Raw genomic sequence first — 21,203 nt, 5'->3', positions numbered from 1 at the left:
GTATGCATTAGCATTCCTGGAGAAGGCACCTTTAAGATTCTTCTTGGTGCTTTTGAGAAGTATTTCACGCCTCTTGCTATGTTACTGGATAGTCACACAATCTCTTACATATTGAAATTATAGTGGTCTGATAACCACTATTAATGATAAAAATCCAAAAGAATCCAGACACCCTGAGGTCCTGGATTGACTAACATGTGCTTTCTCAATCCTCAAGATAATAGCCTAGTTTTGTACGTTTTAAACTGATAATTCATCCAAGTTAGAGGTACTCTCAATCAAAAGGTTACATCCTTTATGCTGGATAACAGTTTCCTGTTTAACTCTTTTTTTATTATTACTAATTTTAACGTGCTGTGTTTACATGGATTCAAGTGTCCCACCGAATATAACTCCCTCACTGCCTCCGGGGCCCCCCTTATACCCCTCCCCTCAACACCTTCCCCCTTCCCTCTGGGATTTTCTGTCCTGTTATCTGTATCTCTGTGTTATGTATATATAATTTCACTAATCCCTTCACCTTCTCTGATCCCATCCCCTTATCCCCCTTCCCTCTGACAGCTTTGACTCTGCTCTGCCTCTGTTCCATTCCTCAGTTCACTTTGTTCCTTAGATTCCACATATATGTGAGATCATATATTTTTCTTTCTCTGTCTGGCTTATTTCACTTAGCATAATAGTCTCCAGGTCCATCCATGTTGTCACAAAAGGTAAGATTACCTCCTTTTCACGGCTGCATAGTATTCCATTGTGTATATGTACCACTGCTTTTTAATCCACTGGTCCACTGACAGATACTTGGGCTGTTTCCAGATCTTGGCTATTGTAAATAATACTGCAATAAACATGGGGGTGCATATCTTCTTTTGAATCAGTGATTTGGTATTTTTAGGATATATTCCTAAAAGTAGGATAGCTGGGTCTAAAGGCAGTTCCATTTTTAATTTTTTTTGAGGAAACACCATACACTTCTCCACAGTGGCTGCACCAGTCTGCATTCCACCAGCAGTGCAGGAGGGTTCTCTTTTCTCCACATCCTTGCCAGCACTTATGTGTTGATTTCTTAATGAGTGCTATTCTGACAGGTACGAGGTGCTATCTCATTGTGGTTTTAATTTGCATTTCTCTAATGATTAGTGATGTTGAGCATTTTTTCATATGCCTGCTGGCCATCTGTATGTCCTCTTTGGAGAAGTGTCTATTCATTTCTTTTGCCTTTTTTATGACAGACAGAGTCAGACAGAGGGATAGATAAGGATAGACAGCCAGGAAGGGAGAGAGATGAGAAGCATCAATTCTTTGTTGCGACACCTTAGTTGTTCATTGATTGTTTTCTCATATATGCCTTGATGGGGGGTGGGGGACTACAGCAGAACGAGTCCCCTTGCTCAAGCCAGCGTCCTTGGGCTCAAGCTGGTGACCTTGGGGTCTCGAACCTGGGTCTTCAGTGTCCCAGTCCGATGCTCTATCCACTGCGCCACCGCCTGGTCAGGAACCTTTGCCCATTTTTTGATTGGATTATTTATCTCCTTGGTGTTGAGTTTTACAAGTTCTTTATAAATTTTGGTTATTAACCCCTTATCAGACATACTGTCAAATATGTTCTCCCATTCTGTAGTTTGTCTTTTTATTCTGTTCTTATTGTCTTTAGCTGTGCAAAAGCTTTTTAGTTTGATATAGTCCCATTTGTTCATCCTGTCCTTTACTTCCCTTGCGCGTGGAGATAAATCAGCAAATATATTGCTACGACAGATGTTGGAGATCTTACTGCCTATGTTTTCTTCCAAGATGTTTATGGATTCACGACTTACATTTAACTCTTTTATCAATTTTGAGGTTATTTTTTTATTGATTGATTTTTTAGAGAGAGAGGAGTGAGAGAGAGAGACAGAGAGAGAGAGAAGGGGGAGGAGCAGGAAGCTTCGACTCCCATATGTGCCTTGACCAGGCAAGCCCAAGGTTTCGAACCGGCGACCTCAGTGTTCCAGGTCGACGCTTTATCCCACTGCGCCACCACAGGTCAGGCCTTGAGGTTATTTTTTTTGTATGGTGTAAGTTAGTGGTCTAGTTTCATTTTTTTGCAGGTAGCTGTCCAATTTTCCCAATTTGTTAAAGAGACTATCCATTGTATGCTCTTATCTCCTTTATCAAATATCAATTGTCCATATAAGTGTTGGTTTATTTCTGGGTTCTCTGTTCTGTTCCATTGATCTATATGCATGTTCTTATGCCAGTACTAGGCTGTTTTGAGTACAGTGTCATTGTAGTATAATTTGATATCAGGAAGCGTGTTACCTCCCACTTTATTCTTCATTTTCAAGATTGCTGAGGCTATTCGTTTTCTTTTTTGTTTCCATATAAATTTTTAAATATTTATTTTATAGCTTTGAAGAATGCCATTGGTATTTTAATAGGAATTGCATTGAATTTATAGGTTGCTTTGGGAAATATAGAGATTTTAATGATGTTTATTCTTCCTATTTATGAACACGGTATATGCTTCCACTTGTTTGTATCCTCTTTGATTTCTTTTATCAATGTTTTATAATTCTCCGAGTACAAGTCTTTTACCTCCTTGGTTAAATTTACTCTTATGTACTTTTTTTGTTGTTGTTGTTGCAATAGTGAAGGGGATTGTTTCTTTAATTTCTTTTTCAGACAGTTTATTGTCGGTGTATAAAAACGCAACTGATTTTTGAATATTAACTTTATATTCTGCCACCTTGCCAAATTCGTTTATAAGGTCTAGTAGTTTTTTGACCGAGCCTTTAGGGTTTTCTATGTACAGTATCATGTCATCAACAAATAATGATGGTTTTGCTTCTTCTTCTCCAATTTGGATGTCTTTTATTTCTTCTTCTTGTCTGATTGCTTGGCTAGGACTTCTCGAACTATGCTGAATAAGAGTGGTGAAAGGGGGCACCCTTGACTTGTTCCTGATCTTAAGGGGATTGCTTTTAATTTTTGCCGATTAATTATGGTGTTGGCTGTGGGTTTGTCATAGATGGCCTATATCATGTTGAGGTATGTTCCCTGTATTTGCACTTTGCTGAGAGTTTTGATTATAAATGGGTGCTGGATTTTATCAAATGCTCTTTCTGCATCTATTGATATTATCATGTGATTTTTATCCTTCCTTTTGTTTATGTGACATATCACATTGATTGATTTCTAAATATTGTAGCAGCCTTGCCTCCCCAGAATAAATCCCACTTGATCATGATGTATGATTTTATTCATGTATTGCTGGATTTGGTTTGCTAATATTTTGTTAACAATTTTAGCATTTAGGACAGGTCGGGAACCTATGTCTCACGAGCCAGATGTGGCTCTTTTGATGGCTGCATCTGGCTCGTAGACAAATCTTCAATAAAAAAATAATGTTAAAAATATAAAACATTCTCATGTATTACAATCCATTCATTACCCACCGCTCATGTTCATGGTTGTGGGTGGCTGGAGCCAATCACAGCTGTCCTCTGGGACAACATCAAATTTTTATTGGATAATGCATAATGTATACAGGTCGTATGGCTATCACAAAATTACATTTTAAAATATGTGGTGTTGGCCCTGGCCGGTTGGCTCAGTGGTAGAGCGTTGGCCTGGCGTGCAGAAGTCCCAGGTTCAATTCCCGGCCAGGGCACACAGGAGAAGCGCCCATCTGCTTCTCCACCCCTCTCCCTCTCCTTCCTCTCTGTCTCTCTCTTCCCCTCCCGCAGCCGAGGCTCCATTGTAGCAAAGATGGCCCGGGCGCTGGAGATGGCTCCTTGGCTTCTACCCCAGGCACTGGAATGGCTCCGGTTGCAACAGAGCAATGCCCCGGAGGGGCAAAGCATCGCCCCCTGGTGGGCAGAGCGTCGCCCCCTGGTGGACGTGCCGGGTGGATCCCGGTCGGGGCGCATGCGGGAGTCTGTCTGACTGTATCTCCCCGTTTCCAGCTTCAGAAAAAATAAATAAATAAATAAAATATGTGGTGTTTATGGCTCTTTCAGCCAAAAAGGTTCCTGACCCCTGATCTAGGACCTAGATTTTAGGTTCATCAGGGATATTGGCCTACAGTTTTCTTTCTTTGTAGTGTCTTTACCTGGTTTTGGAATGAGGATTATGCTTGCCTCATAAAAAGAGTTTAGAAGCCTTCTCTCCTCTCGAATTTTTTGAAATAGCTTGAGAAGGATAGGTGTTACTTCTTTGAATATTTGGTAAAATTTGCATGTGCAGCCATCTGGCCCAGGACTTTTGTTTGCTGGGAGATTTTTTTTTTTTTTTTTTTTTTTTTTTTTTTTTTTGCTGGGAGATTTTTGATAACAATTTCAATTTCATTTGTTGTAATTGGTCTGTTTAAGTTTTCTGATTCTTCCAGATTGAGTTTTTTTGTTTATGCATTTATTTTTTTTATTTTTTGGAATTATTATTTTTTTATTATTAGTTTTACTAGGGTGACATCAATAAATCAGGGTACATATGTTCAAAGAAAACATGTCCAGGTTATCTTGTCATTCAGTTATGTTGCCCTCCGTCACCTTCTATCTAGTTTTATTTGTGCCCCTCCCCCTCCCTCTCTCCCTCCTTCCCTCCTTCCACCCCTCCATAACCACCACACTCTTGTCCATGTCTCTTAGTCTCGTTTTTATGTCCCACCAATGTATGGAATCCTGCAGTTCTTGTTTTTTTTCTGATTTACTTATTTCACTCTGTATAATGTTATCAAGATCCCACCATTTTGTTGTAAATGATCCGATGTCATCATTTCTTATGGCTAAATAGTATACCATGGTGTATATGTACCACATCTTCTTTATCCAGTCTTCTATTTTTTTTACAGTGATTAAAGCCTTTAAACAAACTCTTGCCCAATACAGCAAGAATCCATAAAAGAGTAGTGTCCTTAACATGTTCAACAAGTCCAAGTTGGCACCATCACCATGCCAAATCCCTGAAAAATGCAACCCAACCCCAGTTCAGTGTGTTAGGAGCTGTCACAAGGAGCAGTAGTCCAGGAAAAGTCCACATCCAGGAAAAGTCCACATGGCACTGGAATTGTCACAATTCTATACTTTGCAGCTCATTACCAAGTCACAATGACTGCTGCTTCTAGCTGGTAATGATTCAGGTAGACTGGAAAAGCCATTTGCAGCACGTGTGGAGATGGAGCTTCTGTTCTCCTCTGCCTGGAGAGATGAGACCAGGTTGCTTTTCCCTGGAGCTCTGTGACTGTGGCGTGGTAAAGAGAACCATGGAATACACTAACCTGGGTGGCAAAGGTAGATTCATAATAGAAGTTGGCAAAAGGGGTACCATGCTGTTTTGATTGTTGAGGCTCTATAATATAGTTTGAAGTCAGGTATTGTAATGCCTCCAGCTTCATTCTTTTTCTTAAAGATTGCTTTGGCTATTTAGGGTTTTTTATAGTTCCATATAAATCTGAGATTTTTTTGTTCCATTTCTTTAAAAAATGTAATTGGAATTTTGATGGGAATTGCATTAAATTTGTATATTGCTTTGGGTAATTTTGGCCATCTTGATTATATTTATTCTTCCTAACCAAGAACAAGGAATATTCTTCCATCTCATTGTATCTTTTTCGATTTCCCTTAACAATGCTTTGTAATTTTCATTATATAGGTCCTTTACATTCTTTGTTATGTTTATTCCTAGGTATTTTATTTTTTTTTGTTGCATTCGTGAAGGGGATTATTTTTTTTTAGTTCGTTTTCTAATATTTCATTGTTGGCGTATAGAAAGGCTATGGACTTTTGTATGTTAATTTTGTATCTTGCGACTTTACTGTATTGGCATATTGTTTCTAGTAGTCTTTTTGTAGATTCTTTGGGGTTTTCGATGTATAGGATCATGTCATCTGCAAAAAGTGTTACCTTTACTTCTTCTTTTCCGATATGATGCCTTTTATTTCCTTGTCTTGTCTGATTGCTCTGCCTAGAACCTCTAGCACCACATTAAATAAGAGTGGAGAGAGTGGATAACCCTGTCTTGTTCCTGATTTAAGGGGGAAAGCCTTCAGTTTTGTGCCATTTAATATGGTGTTAGCTGATGGTTTATCATATATGGCCTTTATCATGTTGAGATATTTTCCTTCTATACCCATTTTGTTGAGAGTCTTAAACATAAAATTGTGTTGTATTTTATGGAAAGCCTTTTCTAAGATCATGTGGTTTTTGTTCTTTGTTTTGTTGATATGGTGTATTACATTACGCGTTTTACGTATGTTGAACCATCCTTGAGATTCTGGGATGAATCCCACTTGATCATGATGTATTATTTTTTTAATATGTTGTTGTATTTGATTTGCCAGTATTTTGTTTAGTATTTTAGCATCTGTATTCATTAGAGATATTGGTCTGTAGTTTTCTTTTTTTGTGCTGTCCTTGCCCGGTTTTGGTATGAGGGTTATGTTGGCCTCATAAAATGTGTTTTGGAAGTATTGCTTCTTCTTCAATTTTTTGGAAGACTTTGAGTAGAATAGGAACAAGTCTTCTTTGAATGTTTGATAAAATTCGCTAGTATAACCTTCTGGGTCTGGACTTTTATTTTTGGGAAGGTTTTTAATAGTTTTTTCTATTTCTTTCCTACTAATTGGTCTGATTAGGCTTTCTGCTTCTTCTTGACTCAGTCTAGGAAGGTTGTATTGTTCTAGGAATTTATCCATTTCTTCTAGATTGTGGAATTTAGTGGCATAAAGTTTTTCATAGTATTCTACAATAATTCTTTGTATATCTATGATATCCGTGGTGATTTCTCCTCTTTCATTTAGATTTTGTTTATATGAGTACTTTCTCTTTTTTTCTTGGTAAGTCTTGCCAAGGGTTTGTCAATTTTGTTAATCTTTTCAAAGAACCACTCCTTGTTCTATTAATTTTTTCTATAGTTTTTCTGTTCTCTATTTCATTTATTTCTGCTCTGATTTTTTGTATCTCCTTTCTTCGGCTGGTTTTGGGTTGTCTTTGTTCTTTTTCCAGTTCTTTGAGATGTGCAGTTAAGTGGTTCACTTGGGTTCTCTCTTGTTTGTTCATAAAGACCTGAAGTGATATGAACTTCCCTCTTATCACTGCTTCTTTTGCATCTCATAGATTCTGATATGTTGTATTGTCATTTTCATTTGTCTGTACATATCTTTTGATCTCTGCACTTACTTCTTCTTTGACCCATTCATTTTTTAAAAGTATGTTGTTTAGTTTCCACATTTTTGTGGGATTTTTTTTCTCTTTTTTGCAGTTGAATTCTAGTTTCAAGGCTTTATGATCAGAAAATATGCTTGGTACAACTTCGATTTTTCTGAATTTGCTGATGTTATTTTTGTGGCCCCACATACAGTCAGTTCTTGAGAATGATCCATGTACACTGGAGAAAAATATATACTCTGTCACTTTGGGATGAAATGTCCTGTAGATGTCTATCATATCCAGGTGCTCTAGTGTTTTGTTTAAGGCCACTATGTCTTTGTTGATTCTCTGTTTGGATGACCGATGTATTGAGGTCTCCAAGTATGATTGTATTTTTGTCAGTTTTTGTTTTAAGGTCAATAAGTAGCTGTCTTATATATTTTGGTGCTCCTTGGTTTGGTGCATATATATTAAGAATTGTTATGTCTTCTTGATTCAGTGTCCCCTTAATCATTATGAAATGACCATTTTTGTCTCTGAGTACTTTTGCTGTTTTGTAGTCAGCATTATTAGATATGATTATTGCTATGCCTGCTTTTTTTTGGATGTTATTTGCTTGGAATATTGTTTTTCAGCCTTTCACTTTGAATTTGTTTTTATCCTTGTTGCTTAGATGAGTTTCTTATAGGCAGCATACAGTTGGATTTTCCTTTTTAATCCATTCTGCTACTCTGTGCCTTTTTATTGGTGAGTTTAATCCGTTTACATTTAGTGTAATGATTGATACTTGTTGGTTCCCTATTGCCATTTTATACATTGCTTTCTGTCAGTTTTGTGTCTTGTTTGATTTTTTTCTTTTGTTTTTCTATCCTTTGTTTTTGTTTGGTTGTATTCCATACTTCTTTCCTCTGTTACTATCTTTTTAAAATCATGTGCTTCTGTGGTGGTTTTTTCAAGGGTGGTTACCATTAAGTAATGAAAAGGTTTCCTACCCTGTTCATTGTAATGCACTATCTTGTGAGTACTTTTGTACTCCATTTTCCTTTACTACTGTTAATTTCCGTCTTCTCCCCCCCTTTTTTTTATTTGTTTTTGTTGTCACAGTTTAAATTTGGTTTTATTGTTTTCTTGGTGGAGCTTTTACTTGTGGTTTTGTTTTGTTTTGTTCTTTGTATCTGGTTGGAAGACCCTCTTTAGTAATTCCTGGAGTGAGGGTTTTCTGATGATAAATTCCCTCATCTTTTCTGTATCTGTGAATGTTTTTATTTCTCCTTCATATTTGAAGGAAAGCTTTGATGGGTATTGTATTTGTGGCTGAAAGTTCCTCTCTTTCAGGACTTTAGCTTTCTCATTTTTGTTAATTTTTGAATCTCTTCTCTCTGTTGTGCCTCAAGTTGCTTGTCTTCTATTTCACTAATCCTACCTCCTTTCTATCTGGCCTGTTCTATTAGGTAAGCTTGTTACCTCGTTTTTCAGCTCGTGAATTGAGTTTTTCATCTCTGTTTGATTTGTTTTTATAGTTTCAATTTCCTTGGTAATATATTCATTGTGTTTGTTGAGTTGTTTTCTGAGCTCCCTAAATTGCCTTTCTGTGTTTTCTTGTATATCTCTGAGTATTTTTAGGATTTCTATTTTAAATTCTCTGTCATTTAGCTCCAAGGTTTCCAATATATTAAATTTTTCTCCATAGATTTTTCCTCATCTATCTGTGCTACCTCTCTGTCTTTTGTATCCATGATATTCTATTTCCTTTTTCTTAATGGCATCTGAGGGTGGTTTTGTTTATAGTACTTTGCGTTTAGTGTGGAACCGCTGGATGTTTCAAGAATAGATTTTTCTGTGTCTGGTTGAAGATCTTGAATTTTTGGGCAGATTTATCGGTATCGCTTCTTACGGCGCCATTTCTCTCCAGATTGAGTTTGAAAGATTATATGTTTCTAGGAATTTATCTCGTTCGTGTAGGTTGACCAATTTTTTTGCTTACAGATCTTCATAGTATTTTCCTAGAATCCTTTGTATTTCTGCGATGTCAGTTGTTACTTCTCCACTTTCATTTTTTAATTTATTTGAGTCCTCTCTCTTTTTTTCTTGGTGAATCTGGTTAAAGGTTCATCAATCTTATTTACCTTCTCAAAGAACCAGCTCTTGGTTTCCGTGTTCTTCTGTATTAGTTTTAAATGGAGGATTAAGTTGTTTATTTGAGCTTTTTTTGCTTCTTAATGTATACGTGTAATGCTATGAACTTCCCTCTCAGGACTGCTTTTGCTGGGTCCCATAGATTGTGAGTTGTTTTATGTTCATTTTTATTTGTTTCAAGGAAATTTTTTATTTTTTCTTTGATCTCATTGTTAACCCATTTGTTATTTAATAACATGCTGTTTAGACTCAAAGTGTTTGAATGTTTTTCAGTTTTTTTATTGTAGTTGATTTCTAGTTTCATGCTATTGTGATCCAAGAAAATGCTTGATGTGATTTCAGTCTTCTTAAATTTATTGAGACTCGTTTTATGTCCTAACATGTGGTCTATCCTAGAGAATGTACCATGAGCATTTGAAAAGAATGTGTATTCTGCTGCTTTGGGATGAAAGGTTCTTAACATATCTATTAAATCCAGTTGGTCTAGTGTGTCATTTAAGGCTGCTGTTTCTTTGTTAATTTTGTCTGGAGGATCTATCACTTGATGTTAGTAGGGTATTAAAGTCCCCTACTATTACAGTATTGCTATTGATCTCACCCTTTATGTTAATCAAAATTTGCTTTATGACGCCCTATCCGGTTGACTCAGTGGTAGAGCATTGGCCTGGCGTGCGGAAGTCCCAGGTTCGATTTCCGTCCAGGGCACACAGGAGAAGGGACCATCTGCTTCTCCACCCCTCCCCCTCTCCTTCCTCTCTGTCTCTCTCTTCCCCTCCCGCAGATGAGGCTCCATTGGAGCAAAGATAACCCGGGCGCTGGGGATGGCTCCATGGCCTCTGCCTCAGGTGCTGGAGTAGCTCTGGTCACAACAGAGCGACGCCCTAGATGGGCAGAGCATCACCCCCTGGTGGGCGTGCCAGGTGGATCCTGGTCGGGCGCATGCGGGAGTCTGTCTGACTGCCTCCCCGTTTCCAGCTTCGGAAAAATACACACACACACAAAAAAAAATAATTAGCTTTATGTATTTAGGTGCTCCTATATTAGGTGCATAGATATTGCAATGGTTATATTCTTGTGTTGGATTGCTCCCTTTATCATTATGTAGTGACCTTCTTTATCCCTTAATATAGCCCACTTTTAAGTTTATTTTGTCTTATATAAGTATTACTACCCCAGTTTTTTTTCATTTCCATTTGCATGAAATATTTTTTTCCATCCCTTCACTTTCAGTCTATGTGTATCTTTTGTTTGGAGGTGGCTCTCTTGTAGACAGCATATGTACGGATCCTGTTTTCTTATCCACGCAGCTACTCTATGTCTTTTAATTGGAGCATTTAATCCATTTACATTTAAAGTTTTTATTGATATTTAGTTGTTGTTTTTTTTTTTTTTTTTTTCATTTTTCTGAAGCTGGAAACAGGGAGAGACAGTCAGACAGACTCCCGCATGCGCCCGACCGGGATCCACCCGGCACGCCCACCAGGGGGCGACGCTCTGCCCACCAGGGGGCGATGCTCTGCCCATCCTGGGCGTCACCATATTGCGACCAGAGCCACTCTAGCGCCTGGGGCAGAGGCCACAGAGCCATCCCCAGCGCCCGGGCCATCTTTGCTCCAATGGAGCCTCGGCTGCGGGAGGGGAAGAGAGAGACAGAGAGGAAAGCGCGGCGGAGGGGTGGAGAAGCAAATGGGCGCTTCTCCTGTGTGCCCTGGCCGGGAATCGAACCCGGGTCCTCCGCACGCTAGGCCGACGCTCTACCGCTGAGCCAACCGGCCAGGGCGATATTTAGTTGTTTATTGCCATTTTATTCTTTCAATCTACATTCCTCTTTTTCTAGATTTTTTTTCTTTGTTCTGTTTACAACAGGCTTCTTAACATTTTTTGCAGTATTTGTTTGGTTGTAACGAATTCGTTGAGTTTTTTTTTTTTTTTTAATCTGGGAAGCTTTTTATTTCTCCTTTGATTTTAAATGATGGCCTTGCTGGATAAAGAAGTCTTGGTTGTAGGTTCTTGTTTTGCATCTCTCTGAATATGTCTTGCCAGTCTCGTCTGGCCTCAAGTGTTTCTGTTGAGAAATCGGATATCATTCTTATGGGGGGCTCCTCTGTATATAATTAACTGCTTTTCTTACAGCTTTTAGTATTTTTGTTTCTTATCTTTGGTATTTTAATTATGATGTGTCTTAGTGTAGGTCTCTTTGGGTTCCTCTTTAATGGGACTCTGTGCTTCTTGAACTTATGTGAGTTTTTCCTTCATCAGTTTAGAGTTGTTTTCAGCTATGATTTCTTCAAACAGGTTCTCTATCTCTTGTTCTTTTTCTTCTCCTTCAGGAACGCCTATGATGAGGATGTTGTTTGTCTTCATGTCACAGAGCTCTCTTAGAGTTTCGTCTGACATTTTTAGGCTCTTTTATTTTTGCTACTCTGCTTCTGTGCTTTTGTTTATCTTGTCTTCTACTGATTTGGTCCTCTGCTTCATCCAGCCTGCTTTTTTTTCCTTCTAGTGCCGTCTTCATTTCTGATATTTTATTTGTCATTTCTGAGTGATTTTTTTTATGATCTCAATGTCCTTTCTGATGCTTGCTATTTATTTAGTTCCTTATTATGTCCATCCATTGTTGCTCTAAGATCCTTGAACATCCTGAAAATCATTGTTTTAAACTCTGCATCTGGTAGTTTGGTTACTTCCATCTCATTCATTTCTTTTTCTGGGAATTTCTCTTGTTGATTCATTTGGATTGCATTTCTCTGTTTTCCCATTTTGTCCATGTATAGACTGCTCCTTTGGGTGTGTTGATTGTGTAGCTAGCTGAGTCTGGGGTTTTTGTTTTCTGCCTCCAGCTTCCAGTTGTATTGTTTCTAGATCTTTTTGGGTTGGCATCATCTGTTGTTTGTATTCCACTGTTGTCTACTTGTCTGCAGCTACTGTTCTTTTTGCTGTTTGTGTCAGCATTTTCTGTGCCTTAGATGTGTCAGGTGTGATGAGCCTTTCCTTAAGATACCACTCTATCAAGGGTTGTTAGGTCCTGAACTGATGTTCTTTGCATCTGGCTGCTGGACGTACCAGCCCTGGACCTCCCTGGCAGGAACTTGGTGCAGACCATTGGGGGTCACTGCCTATGAATGGCTCTTAGCAACCTTCTTGGAGCCACAAGCAGTCCAGGGTTTGTGGTTGCCTTTGCTGGAGACCCAGGTGCCATTGTAAATATCAACTGCACTAATAGGCTGGCTTTTATCTACTCTTGGTCTGGGGAAAGTCTGCTTAAAAATTCCAAGTTCCCCTATGTCCTGATTTCTGCCACCTCTTGTTACTGGCTGCTTGTTGGGCTCAGCATGGTAATTCAGAGATTAGGAAGTGTAGTGGGTTTGGGTTGCCCCTTGGCCTCAGTTGTCATTGTATCCAGACTGTTTTTTCTTTTTCTTTTTCTTTTTCAGCCCTCAGTTGAGTGTGGCCACATTAGTCCAGTGGGTGTGACTTCTGAGATCCAGAGGTATGGTCTGCCCACTGGCCGCCACAAGCCTGCCCTCCCACTCTCTGGCGAGTACTCAACAGTGTGTGGGGGGGCGGTGTAGCTCATGCCTCAGCGCACAAAACCTGTGCCCCTGACGTGCCCCCTTCTTCTGAGCGACTCTGCCCTGACTTGAGCAGGAAACACTGGTGGGCGGGGTGATTGCTTCCCTTTGCTCGTGCCGCTGAAAGGTGTTGCTTCTCGAAGGAAAAATGGCCACTTTAGTATTGGCAAATAACTCAGCACAGGGTGGCCTTCCCCCACAGTGTCTCTCCCTAGGTGTCCGAGTTTATACGCTCCTCCTGCACCTCTAGTCCTCTTAGCTCTTTCTGCCACCGGAGTCCTGGGTAAGTGGCTGTGAAGGAGGTTTTCTGCACGGGCCCTTTAAGAGAGAACCTGGGTCTGAGAGTTCTGTTTCTCGCAAACAGTAACCCGGCTCTTTTCTCAGCTAAATGCTGTCTGGTGCCTCTTCTAGGCTCTGGGGCTCTAGGCTGAGGCTCTGTGCCTGGGGCTGAGGACCCACACCTCTCAGGGCAACCCAACCCGCTGTGAGAGTCCCTCCAGGACACCACTCACTCCTTGGAGCGGGGCAGCCCTTTCTGCATCTCTGCCCTTCCTACCAGTCTCGGTTTGGCTTCTTTGGTGATCATTGATTATGGACTACTCTTCCTTTAGTTCATAGTTGATTTTTCAAGATGACTGCTGTTAAATTAAGTTGTAATCCAATTTGGTCCTGGGAGGTGGCAGTTGCAATGTCCTCCTACTCCATCGCTATTTTCTGAATCTTCCTGTTTAACTTTTTAAACTAGTGTAATCTGATGTTATTCAGGTGTATTGAAATGAAACATTTTTATACAAATTTCCTAGGAAGGGGACACCAAAACAAAAACTCAGGAGGAGGACTGCACACGCAAGAAGGAGCAGGAAATAATTATGTTAAAGGACTTACAAGAAAGATTAGAAAGAATAAAGGTAATCTTTCTTTTTCTCTCCTTGTTCTAGGGGTTTGATTCTTTGTTTAAAACAACGTTGGGCACATAATATCACGTTTTTGAAAATCATAGTTAAGTGATACGCCAGCCATGGTTGTTTTCCGACTCTACTCTGTTCTTCCTTATTGAAAGATCTGACCTCCTACCTAGAACAGTCTCCTTTCATTGATCACACTTCTCCCTCATGAACTGCTGGTGGGCATTACAGTGATGCCTCAATGTAGAAAACGTCTCAGAGCAAAGCTCCTTTGAAGAAAGTTACTGAGGTCATGGTAGGGGTTGGTGGAATTAGATTTTCTTCTCACCAGGGCTAGAAATTGCAGGAATTGTGTGGGAAGAAGCAGGTCTCTCTGAGAGGCCAGAGTGCAGGCTTTTTGTATGGAAGAACCTCACTTTGTGTCACTCATATGCCTCACCTGGGAGTAAGACGGGGCCTTTTAGGGCACCCTGAGGAGGCCAGAGAGCTGCAGCTCTCCTCACTTACAGGGAGAGAAATATACATGGGAAAATAATTCTTATCTTTCCTATGTGTATATTCTTTCTAATAACAAAAGTTCTGACAGTGTCACATTACTGGGGTATATTCTTTTACTAAGATCTGCTTTAGTCATGGTCTCTTCAGACTAAAATTATATTTTAAAAGTTCTAATTGGTTTGCAATAATATTTGCTTAATCTAATGAATTTCGAAGTCTGCAAAATTAGGAGTGAGTAATCATTTGGATTACTGTGTTTCCATAAGTACAGTTTTCACTGCTGTGGTGCAGTAGATAAAGCATCGACCTGGAACGCTGAGGTCACCAGTTCAAAACCCTGGGCTTGCCTGGTCGAGACACATATGGGAATTGATGCTTCCTGCTCCTCCCCCCTTTTCTCTCTCTCTCAAATGAATAAATAAAGTTGGAAAATAATGTATAGTTATGACCACTCAAAGCATTTCCTGCATGAATGAGACCAGGACTAAAGTAGTTCAACTGCTACCTCAAGAACTTTTTTTAAAATTCATTTTAGAAAGGAGAGAGAGAGGGAGAGAGAGAGAGAGAGAGAGAGACAAAGAGAGAGAAGGGGGAGGAGCAGGAAGCATCAACTCCCATATGTGCATTGACCAGGCAAGCCCAGGGTTTTGAACTGGCAACCTCAGCATTTCCAGGTCGACGCTTTATCCACTGCGCCACCACAGGTCAGGCCAAAAACTTTTTTTTTAAGAGATACAGACAGACAGGAAGGGAGAGAGATGAGAAGCATCAACTCTTCGTTGTGGCACTTTAGTTGTTCCTTGATTCTTCTCATATGTGCCTTGACCAGGGGGCTCCAGCAGAGCCAGTGACCCCTTGCTCAAGCCAGTGAACATGGGATCATGTCTGTGATCCCACGCCCAGGGCGACCTCAGGGTATCAAACCTGGTCCTCAGCATCCCAGGCCAACACTATCAACTGCCCCACCATGTGGTCAGACTCAACTGCTACCTCAAGTTCTTGTGCCAATGAAGCTTTGGAGTAGTTGCTGATATTCTCTACATCAGGGAAATGGAAATAATCAACTTCTTCATGACCACTGTCTCGTATTTCATCTGTTTTCATGTTTGAAATTTTATGTTTCTTTAAATAGAGAATTGAGGAAATTACGAAGCAGACAAGAAAGACAGATTTGAATGCCTCAAAGGTAGTCTTCGTGCTCCTACTAGCAGTGTATTAAAATTCCTGTTGCTTCACATTCTTTTTAAGTTTTGCTAATCTGTTGGTAATGAAATAAAATATCACATTGCATTTCCCTGATTATTTAAAAGATAGAGGATGTTTTCCAGATCTTTAGTTATCTTTCAGGTTTTTATCTTGTGTGAAATGTTTATTTAAATCTTTTTCCCCAGAATATTTGGGTTGACTTGGTATTTTTCGTACTAATCTGTTCTGTAAATGTCCTAGATTGTATTTATTTCTTGGTCATATGTATTACAGATAGCTTCTCCCACTTTTATGTTTTTTTGTCTTTTTTTTTCTTTTCTTTTCTTTTTGATTTGTTGATTGGGTTGTGTGCCCATCACCTGAAGTCTTTTCTTTACATTACTAAATTTTTCAATAACTTTTTTATTACTAATGGATTTGGGTGCCTTTTCAAGTGCTTGCTGGTCATTTGGGTATTTTGTTTTGTAGCGTGCCTTTCCATGTCCTTTGCCCATGTGTCAGTTGGGTTGTCTGCCTTTTTGATTGATCTGTAGGAGTTTCTACCTGCTTTTTGAGTCCTTTGGATATATGTATTGCAGGTATCAGCCCCCATGCTGAAGTTTGCCTCACACTCTCATAATATCTTGTGATGAACACAAGTTCTTTTGAATGAACTCAAATTTGGCATTTTCTTCCTGTATGGTTACAGCTTTTGGGTCTTTCTCATGAATCTTTGCCTGCCTTAATTAATGTCCTTTCTTTTGATGGATCTCATGCATTCAAGGTATTTTCTCTGTGCTATAAGACATGTTTTGCCAGTTTATAGTTTTCCAGTTATGGCCATTCATATCTTTATTGAGATTTAGAACAGAAATATAATTTCTGAAAAGTCCTGTGTGTCACCATCTCAAAGATCATTTAGCCGTTGACCTGAGACGTTTATCTCAAGCAGCAGCCAGGAACTTCCTTGGTCATTCAGCCGTGGGCCCCACCTTGGCTTTGTTCGCATGCCATCCTGAAGTGTTTGTTCCTGGGCTCCCTCTCAGGGAAGTCTTAATTCTCGTGTGTCTTTCCTAGCTGGAAGACACACTTTAGGGCCATCTGTCCTGTTTCCTGCAGATTCTTGGGGCCAAAGAGTTGAGATGTTTTACCTTTTAATTGAAATGATGAAAACTAGCCATCAATCCAGCCTTGAAATTTGTCTTCTTTGAAAGAACTGTGTCAGAATGATTGCATATTTAGATGTAACCTTGATTTTCTTTTTCACCATAGGTCGCACGAACATCCATCCGTGATCTCTGCGGAGAACAGGAGGCTGAGGATGAGTCAGAAGGTGATGATGCAGATTATCTTCATGGCTTCCATACGCCAGGTTTGCTTGCCTTTTGAGTTTTGCTAGTCACTGTTTAAGAGCTAGACTGTGCCTAGGTTCATCCAGGGACTCCTCTGCATCCGAGCTGTGGGACTGTGGGCAAGGCAGTTCGTGTCTGTGTGTGCTCAGGGTTCCTGTCTGAAAAAGGGGAAGCTGTTTTCCTAGGGTAGGGACGGAAGTTCAGTGAGACCATCTGTGTAGCGCCGAGAGAATAGTGCCTGACAGTAGGACTCTCAGTAACTCTTTGCTGCTGTTGCACCTGTCACTGTTTTACAGGTTGTGCTGAAACACTGTAGATGGCAGCTCCTTCTCGGCAGAATGTGAGGCTCACTAGCATTTCATAGCTTGGGGCTTCCTAATGCATCCATGCTTGACCATGGGTGGAGTGCTACTTCCCACTTTATTAAGAAAAGTTAAAATCATGTGATTATTATGCCTGCCCTCTAAAATGCGTTATTGATTCCATTATGAGTAGGAACTGCTTTATGGCATCTGAAAAAACACGTTTGTCCACTCTTCCTCCCACAAGTTAGGTCTTCCACTAGGCAGAGATACAGAAATGAAGAGACAGCCCTCAGCTTTGAGCAGCCATACAGGCTGTGGGGAGCAGATATATGAGCAAACAGTGATACTGCCCCAAGCTGGTTGCGTTGAAAGAAATTTGGCCAAAATGCAGTGAGAGCATAGCAGTAGGGGCAGGCAGGTGTAGGGGTATGCCATAGGGCACTGGAAAGTAGAAGAGGTAACAGTGCAGGTGAGACTGAAATAAGAGGCGGAACTGGCTGGGTGGGTAATCAGGAGGAGTAAGAAGCATGGTGTGGCTTGACCAGGTGGCAGTGGATAGAATGTTGGACCAGGAGGCAGAGGAGCCAGGTTTGAAACCTTGAGTTTTCCGGCTTGAGCTCAGGCTCACCAGCTTGAGCGCAGGGTCACTGGCTTGAGCATGAGATCATAGACATGACCTCATGGTCGCTGGCTTGAGCCCAAGGTTACTGGCTTCAGCAAGGGGTCACTGGCTCTGTTGTAGCTCCCCGGTCAAGGCACATATGAGAAAGCAATCAATGAACAACTAAAGCGCTGCAATGAAGGATTGATGCTTCTCATCTTTATCTCCTCTGGTTTGTCTGTCTGTCTGTCCCTATCTGTTCCTCTCCTCTGTCTCTCTCATCAAAAAAAAAAAAGGGCAGGAGCATGGTGCGGTTCTGCCCTCTGGCCTAGCATTCTTTCCTGCCAAAGCAGAGAGTGCAAATTCCTTAAAGTGCCCCTTTGTGATATGAGGGCACGGCAGGCAGGTATGCTGGGCAGCAGCCTGGACCGCAGTGGCAGGGGCTGCTGGGCCTCTGTCTCTAGAGTCCCACCTGTGACTTCCTGCCATCAGACAGACATGCCCCCAGCCCATCGGCTTAACAGCCTTTGCTCTTTTTGTGTTTGTGGTTGACACTCCAGGTTTGAACTTTTCTCTTTTTCTAGCTTTTTTAAAGAGCATGACTTCATCTACAAAACTCAGGACAGGTTTTAGAAGTATGAAAAAACCCCCCAGGCTGCTGTTTTTAGACGTCAATTCTGATAAATTCCTTACAAAGCCAAGATCATCTTTAAAACGTAAGGTGAAAGCACGAAAGTTTATCAGGTGAGTCACTCAGCGAGCTTATCAGATAAACTTGGTGGCATTGTGATTGACATTCATAGAATGATACACAAGGTTAGTTACTGAGCCAAACACTGTGTCAAGCACTTGACTTGTCTTACAGAAACAAACTAATCCCCATAGCAGTCTTGCTAAGTAAGGATTACATCCCCATCTTTAGAGGTAAGGAAACTGAGTCATGAAGAGATTAGGGGTCTTATTTGCCTAACATCTCACTGTTCCAGGGCAGTACCCAAATTCACACCCAGATATATCTGACTCCAAACTGTGTTTTGGTTCACACTGATTAATGTTGTCTCATTGATTTGAGTGACTGCTGTATTATTTGAGTAACCGGATATTTTACATTACCTATTTTAATTCATTGCATCTCTGAGGTCGATATTACTGACCTCATTTTACATATGGGTCAGAGGTTAGGTCAGAACGGTGGCAACAGATTATAAGAAAGGAAGGCTTTTGGGGCGATTACCTGAGAGGCCCATGGACACACCCTGCTAAGAGGCACAGTGATGGTGTGTAAAGAGTGCTAGAGTTAAAAACAAAACAACCCCACATTAGGCCTCACTTCACCTTACTGACCATGTCACAGTCAGCTTGAAGTAGAGAAAGCTTTTCTAAAGCCTTCACACTTAACTACTCCTAGATCTTTTGTAGGATACGATTTGAAAACGAGTTTGTTCTGTGATCTCCGGTGCTCCTTCCAGCCTTCCCATTTTAGGATTCTGAAAGCTCATTTACTTCCAAGGCATTTCTTAAAAGTTAAAATATAAATCTTTCCAGGCTATCCACCAGAATAATAACCAACCAACTAACAAAAACCAGAAAGACAACTGAAACTAGCAACACCATGGTACCATACGAAGATTTATACACACTGTCACCAGAATCTATATGTGAGCAGATACTAGAAGATGCTGACAGTGAGACTGCTGTGTCTCGTATATTTCCTTGTGGTCAAAACCAGAGTCCGGAAGGACTCACAGCATTCCACCAAAGTCCCCAGACACCTTTAGATGACAAAGACAGAAACGAATCTGATTCCGCTTGCTCAGGTAAGGCTTTATCCCACCTTTACTTTGTTGGAAAGGAAGTTGACTTTGAACAGTTCTGGTTCTTGCTGTCCCAGGGCCATCTTGGCATCATGTAACTTGGGAGGTGAGGGAGAAGACAGTGGTGGGTCTAAAACCTAGCTTGATGTCAAACCATGAAGTTAGTTTTTAGAGAGTAAATGACTTGATTCTAATTTTTTTTTCTTGTTTTCCAAGTGAGAGGAGGGAAGATAGACAGACTCCTTCATGCATCCCAACTGGGATGCACCCAGCAACGCCCCCATCTGGGGCCAATGCTCTGCCTATCTGGGGCCATGGTCTCAACCTAGCTATTTTTAACACCTGAGGTGGAGGCTCCACAGAGTCATCCTCAGCACCTGGCTGATGTGCTCTAACCCATTGAGCCATGGCTATGGGAGAAGAAGAATGAGAGAGAGAGAGAAGCGGGAGGGTGAGGGATGGAGAAGCAGATGGTAACTTCTCCTGTGTGCCCTGACTGGCAATTGAACCCTGGACTTCCACACGCTGTGCCGACGCTCTACCACTGAGCCAGCTGACCAGGACCTTGCTTCTCATTTTTATTTCCTGCATTTCCTGCCAGATAATACACTCAGATCCTCTGGGCTCCTGATCTACTAGCTCAGTGGTCGGCAAACTCATTAGTCAACAGAGCCAAATAACAACAGAACAATGATTGAGATTTCATTTGAGAGCCAAATTTTTTAAACTTAAACTATATACGTAGGGACATTCCTTATCGAGGTAGTGCCTGCACATGGTATTTTGTTCAAGAACCACACTCAAGGGGCCAAGGAACTGCATGTGGCTCGCGAGCCGCGGTTTGCAGACTAGGGCCCTGGCTGCTTTCCAGCATGCAGATTGTCATTTAGGGCAGAGGGTTTGTGAGGTCTTGAATGTATCTCAACCTATATTTCAAAAACCAAAAGGCCTTTGTTTTTCTTTCCTTGAAAAGCTCTCTTTGAGGTTGAGGCAGCATGGGCTCAGCTGGGGGTTGGGCGTGTGGAGAACATGCGTAAGAGCACCAGTGTGTCAGCAGCTGGGGGTGGCTTAGGGTCCCAGGGCTGCCCCAAAGGAAGGAAGGCCAGGGCCCAGTTGATGTGAGACTGACATCTTTTCTAGAATCTTCTTTCTTTTCTTTTTCCCTCTGGTCAGATGTGTAAGCCTCGTGTGGCCTGGAAGAGAATTTCTCCTCCGCTCTGCATTTTAACTTCCAGGCCCATCTCCTAAAATTTCTCTGCTTTCGACTTGAATGAGACAAAGAAAATAACCATCCCAAAACATCAGAATGTTATTTCAGCAGATCTCAGAAGATGTTTACTCATACCATCTTGACACTTCCCACCAAAACCTTCTGAGTAAAGAATGTGTTGTTTTCTTTTAAAAATCTCCATTGTCCTTACTCCTGGCCTTTCCTGTCAACATGTGTTTGAGTGTGCATCAATGGTGTCTTTATACAGTAGTAACTTTATTATTCTTAGGTTGATTTTGAGAGATCAACTTGTTTTTCCATTTCCTCGTGTTATTGTTGGTTGACTCCTGTACGCGCCCTGACCTTGGTGTGTTGGGAATGACGCTCTACCCAGCTAGGCTGCCTGGCCAGGGCTTAAGTGATAAGTCTTGAACTGCTGAAAAAAATCTCTATGGAGAGAACACTTTTCTCCCAGTACAGATTTGAAATCATAAAATAGTGTTT

The 21,203-nt window shown here is 40.8% G+C and overlaps 1 protein-coding gene across 4 annotated transcripts in view; it reads left to right on the top strand.

The window, feature by feature from the left end:
- The window catches only part of MAP7D3 (MAP7 domain containing 3), a 55,690-nt gene extending 34,842 nt beyond the window's left edge, over positions 1-20,848 (top strand). For 3 of the 4 annotated variants that reach the window (XM_066356308.1, XM_066356306.1, XM_066356305.1), the window contains 5 exons: positions 13,633-13,737; positions 16,690-16,750; positions 18,260-18,419; positions 19,221-19,492; positions 20,663-20,848. In XM_066356308.1, the coding sequence (XP_066212405.1) occupies positions 13,633-13,737; positions 16,690-16,750; positions 18,260-18,419; positions 19,221-19,492; positions 20,663-20,670 (606 nt within the window). In that variant the 3' untranslated portion in view covers positions 20,671-20,848. The remainder of the gene's footprint in view (positions 1-13,632; positions 13,738-16,689; positions 16,751-18,259; positions 18,420-19,220; positions 19,493-20,662) is intronic. The other variant, XM_066356307.1, reaches the window with a different exon arrangement.
- The last annotated feature ends 355 nt before the right edge of the window (positions 20,849-21,203 follow it).

This window comes from Saccopteryx leptura, chromosome X (genome assembly GCF_036850995.1).
Source record: "Saccopteryx leptura isolate mSacLep1 chromosome X, mSacLep1_pri_phased_curated, whole genome shotgun sequence".
Taxonomy (NCBI): Eukaryota; Metazoa; Chordata; class Mammalia; order Chiroptera; family Emballonuridae; genus Saccopteryx; species Saccopteryx leptura.
The sequence above is the reverse complement of the archived record's forward strand: the minus strand, read 5'-3'. Positions and strand labels throughout refer to the sequence as shown.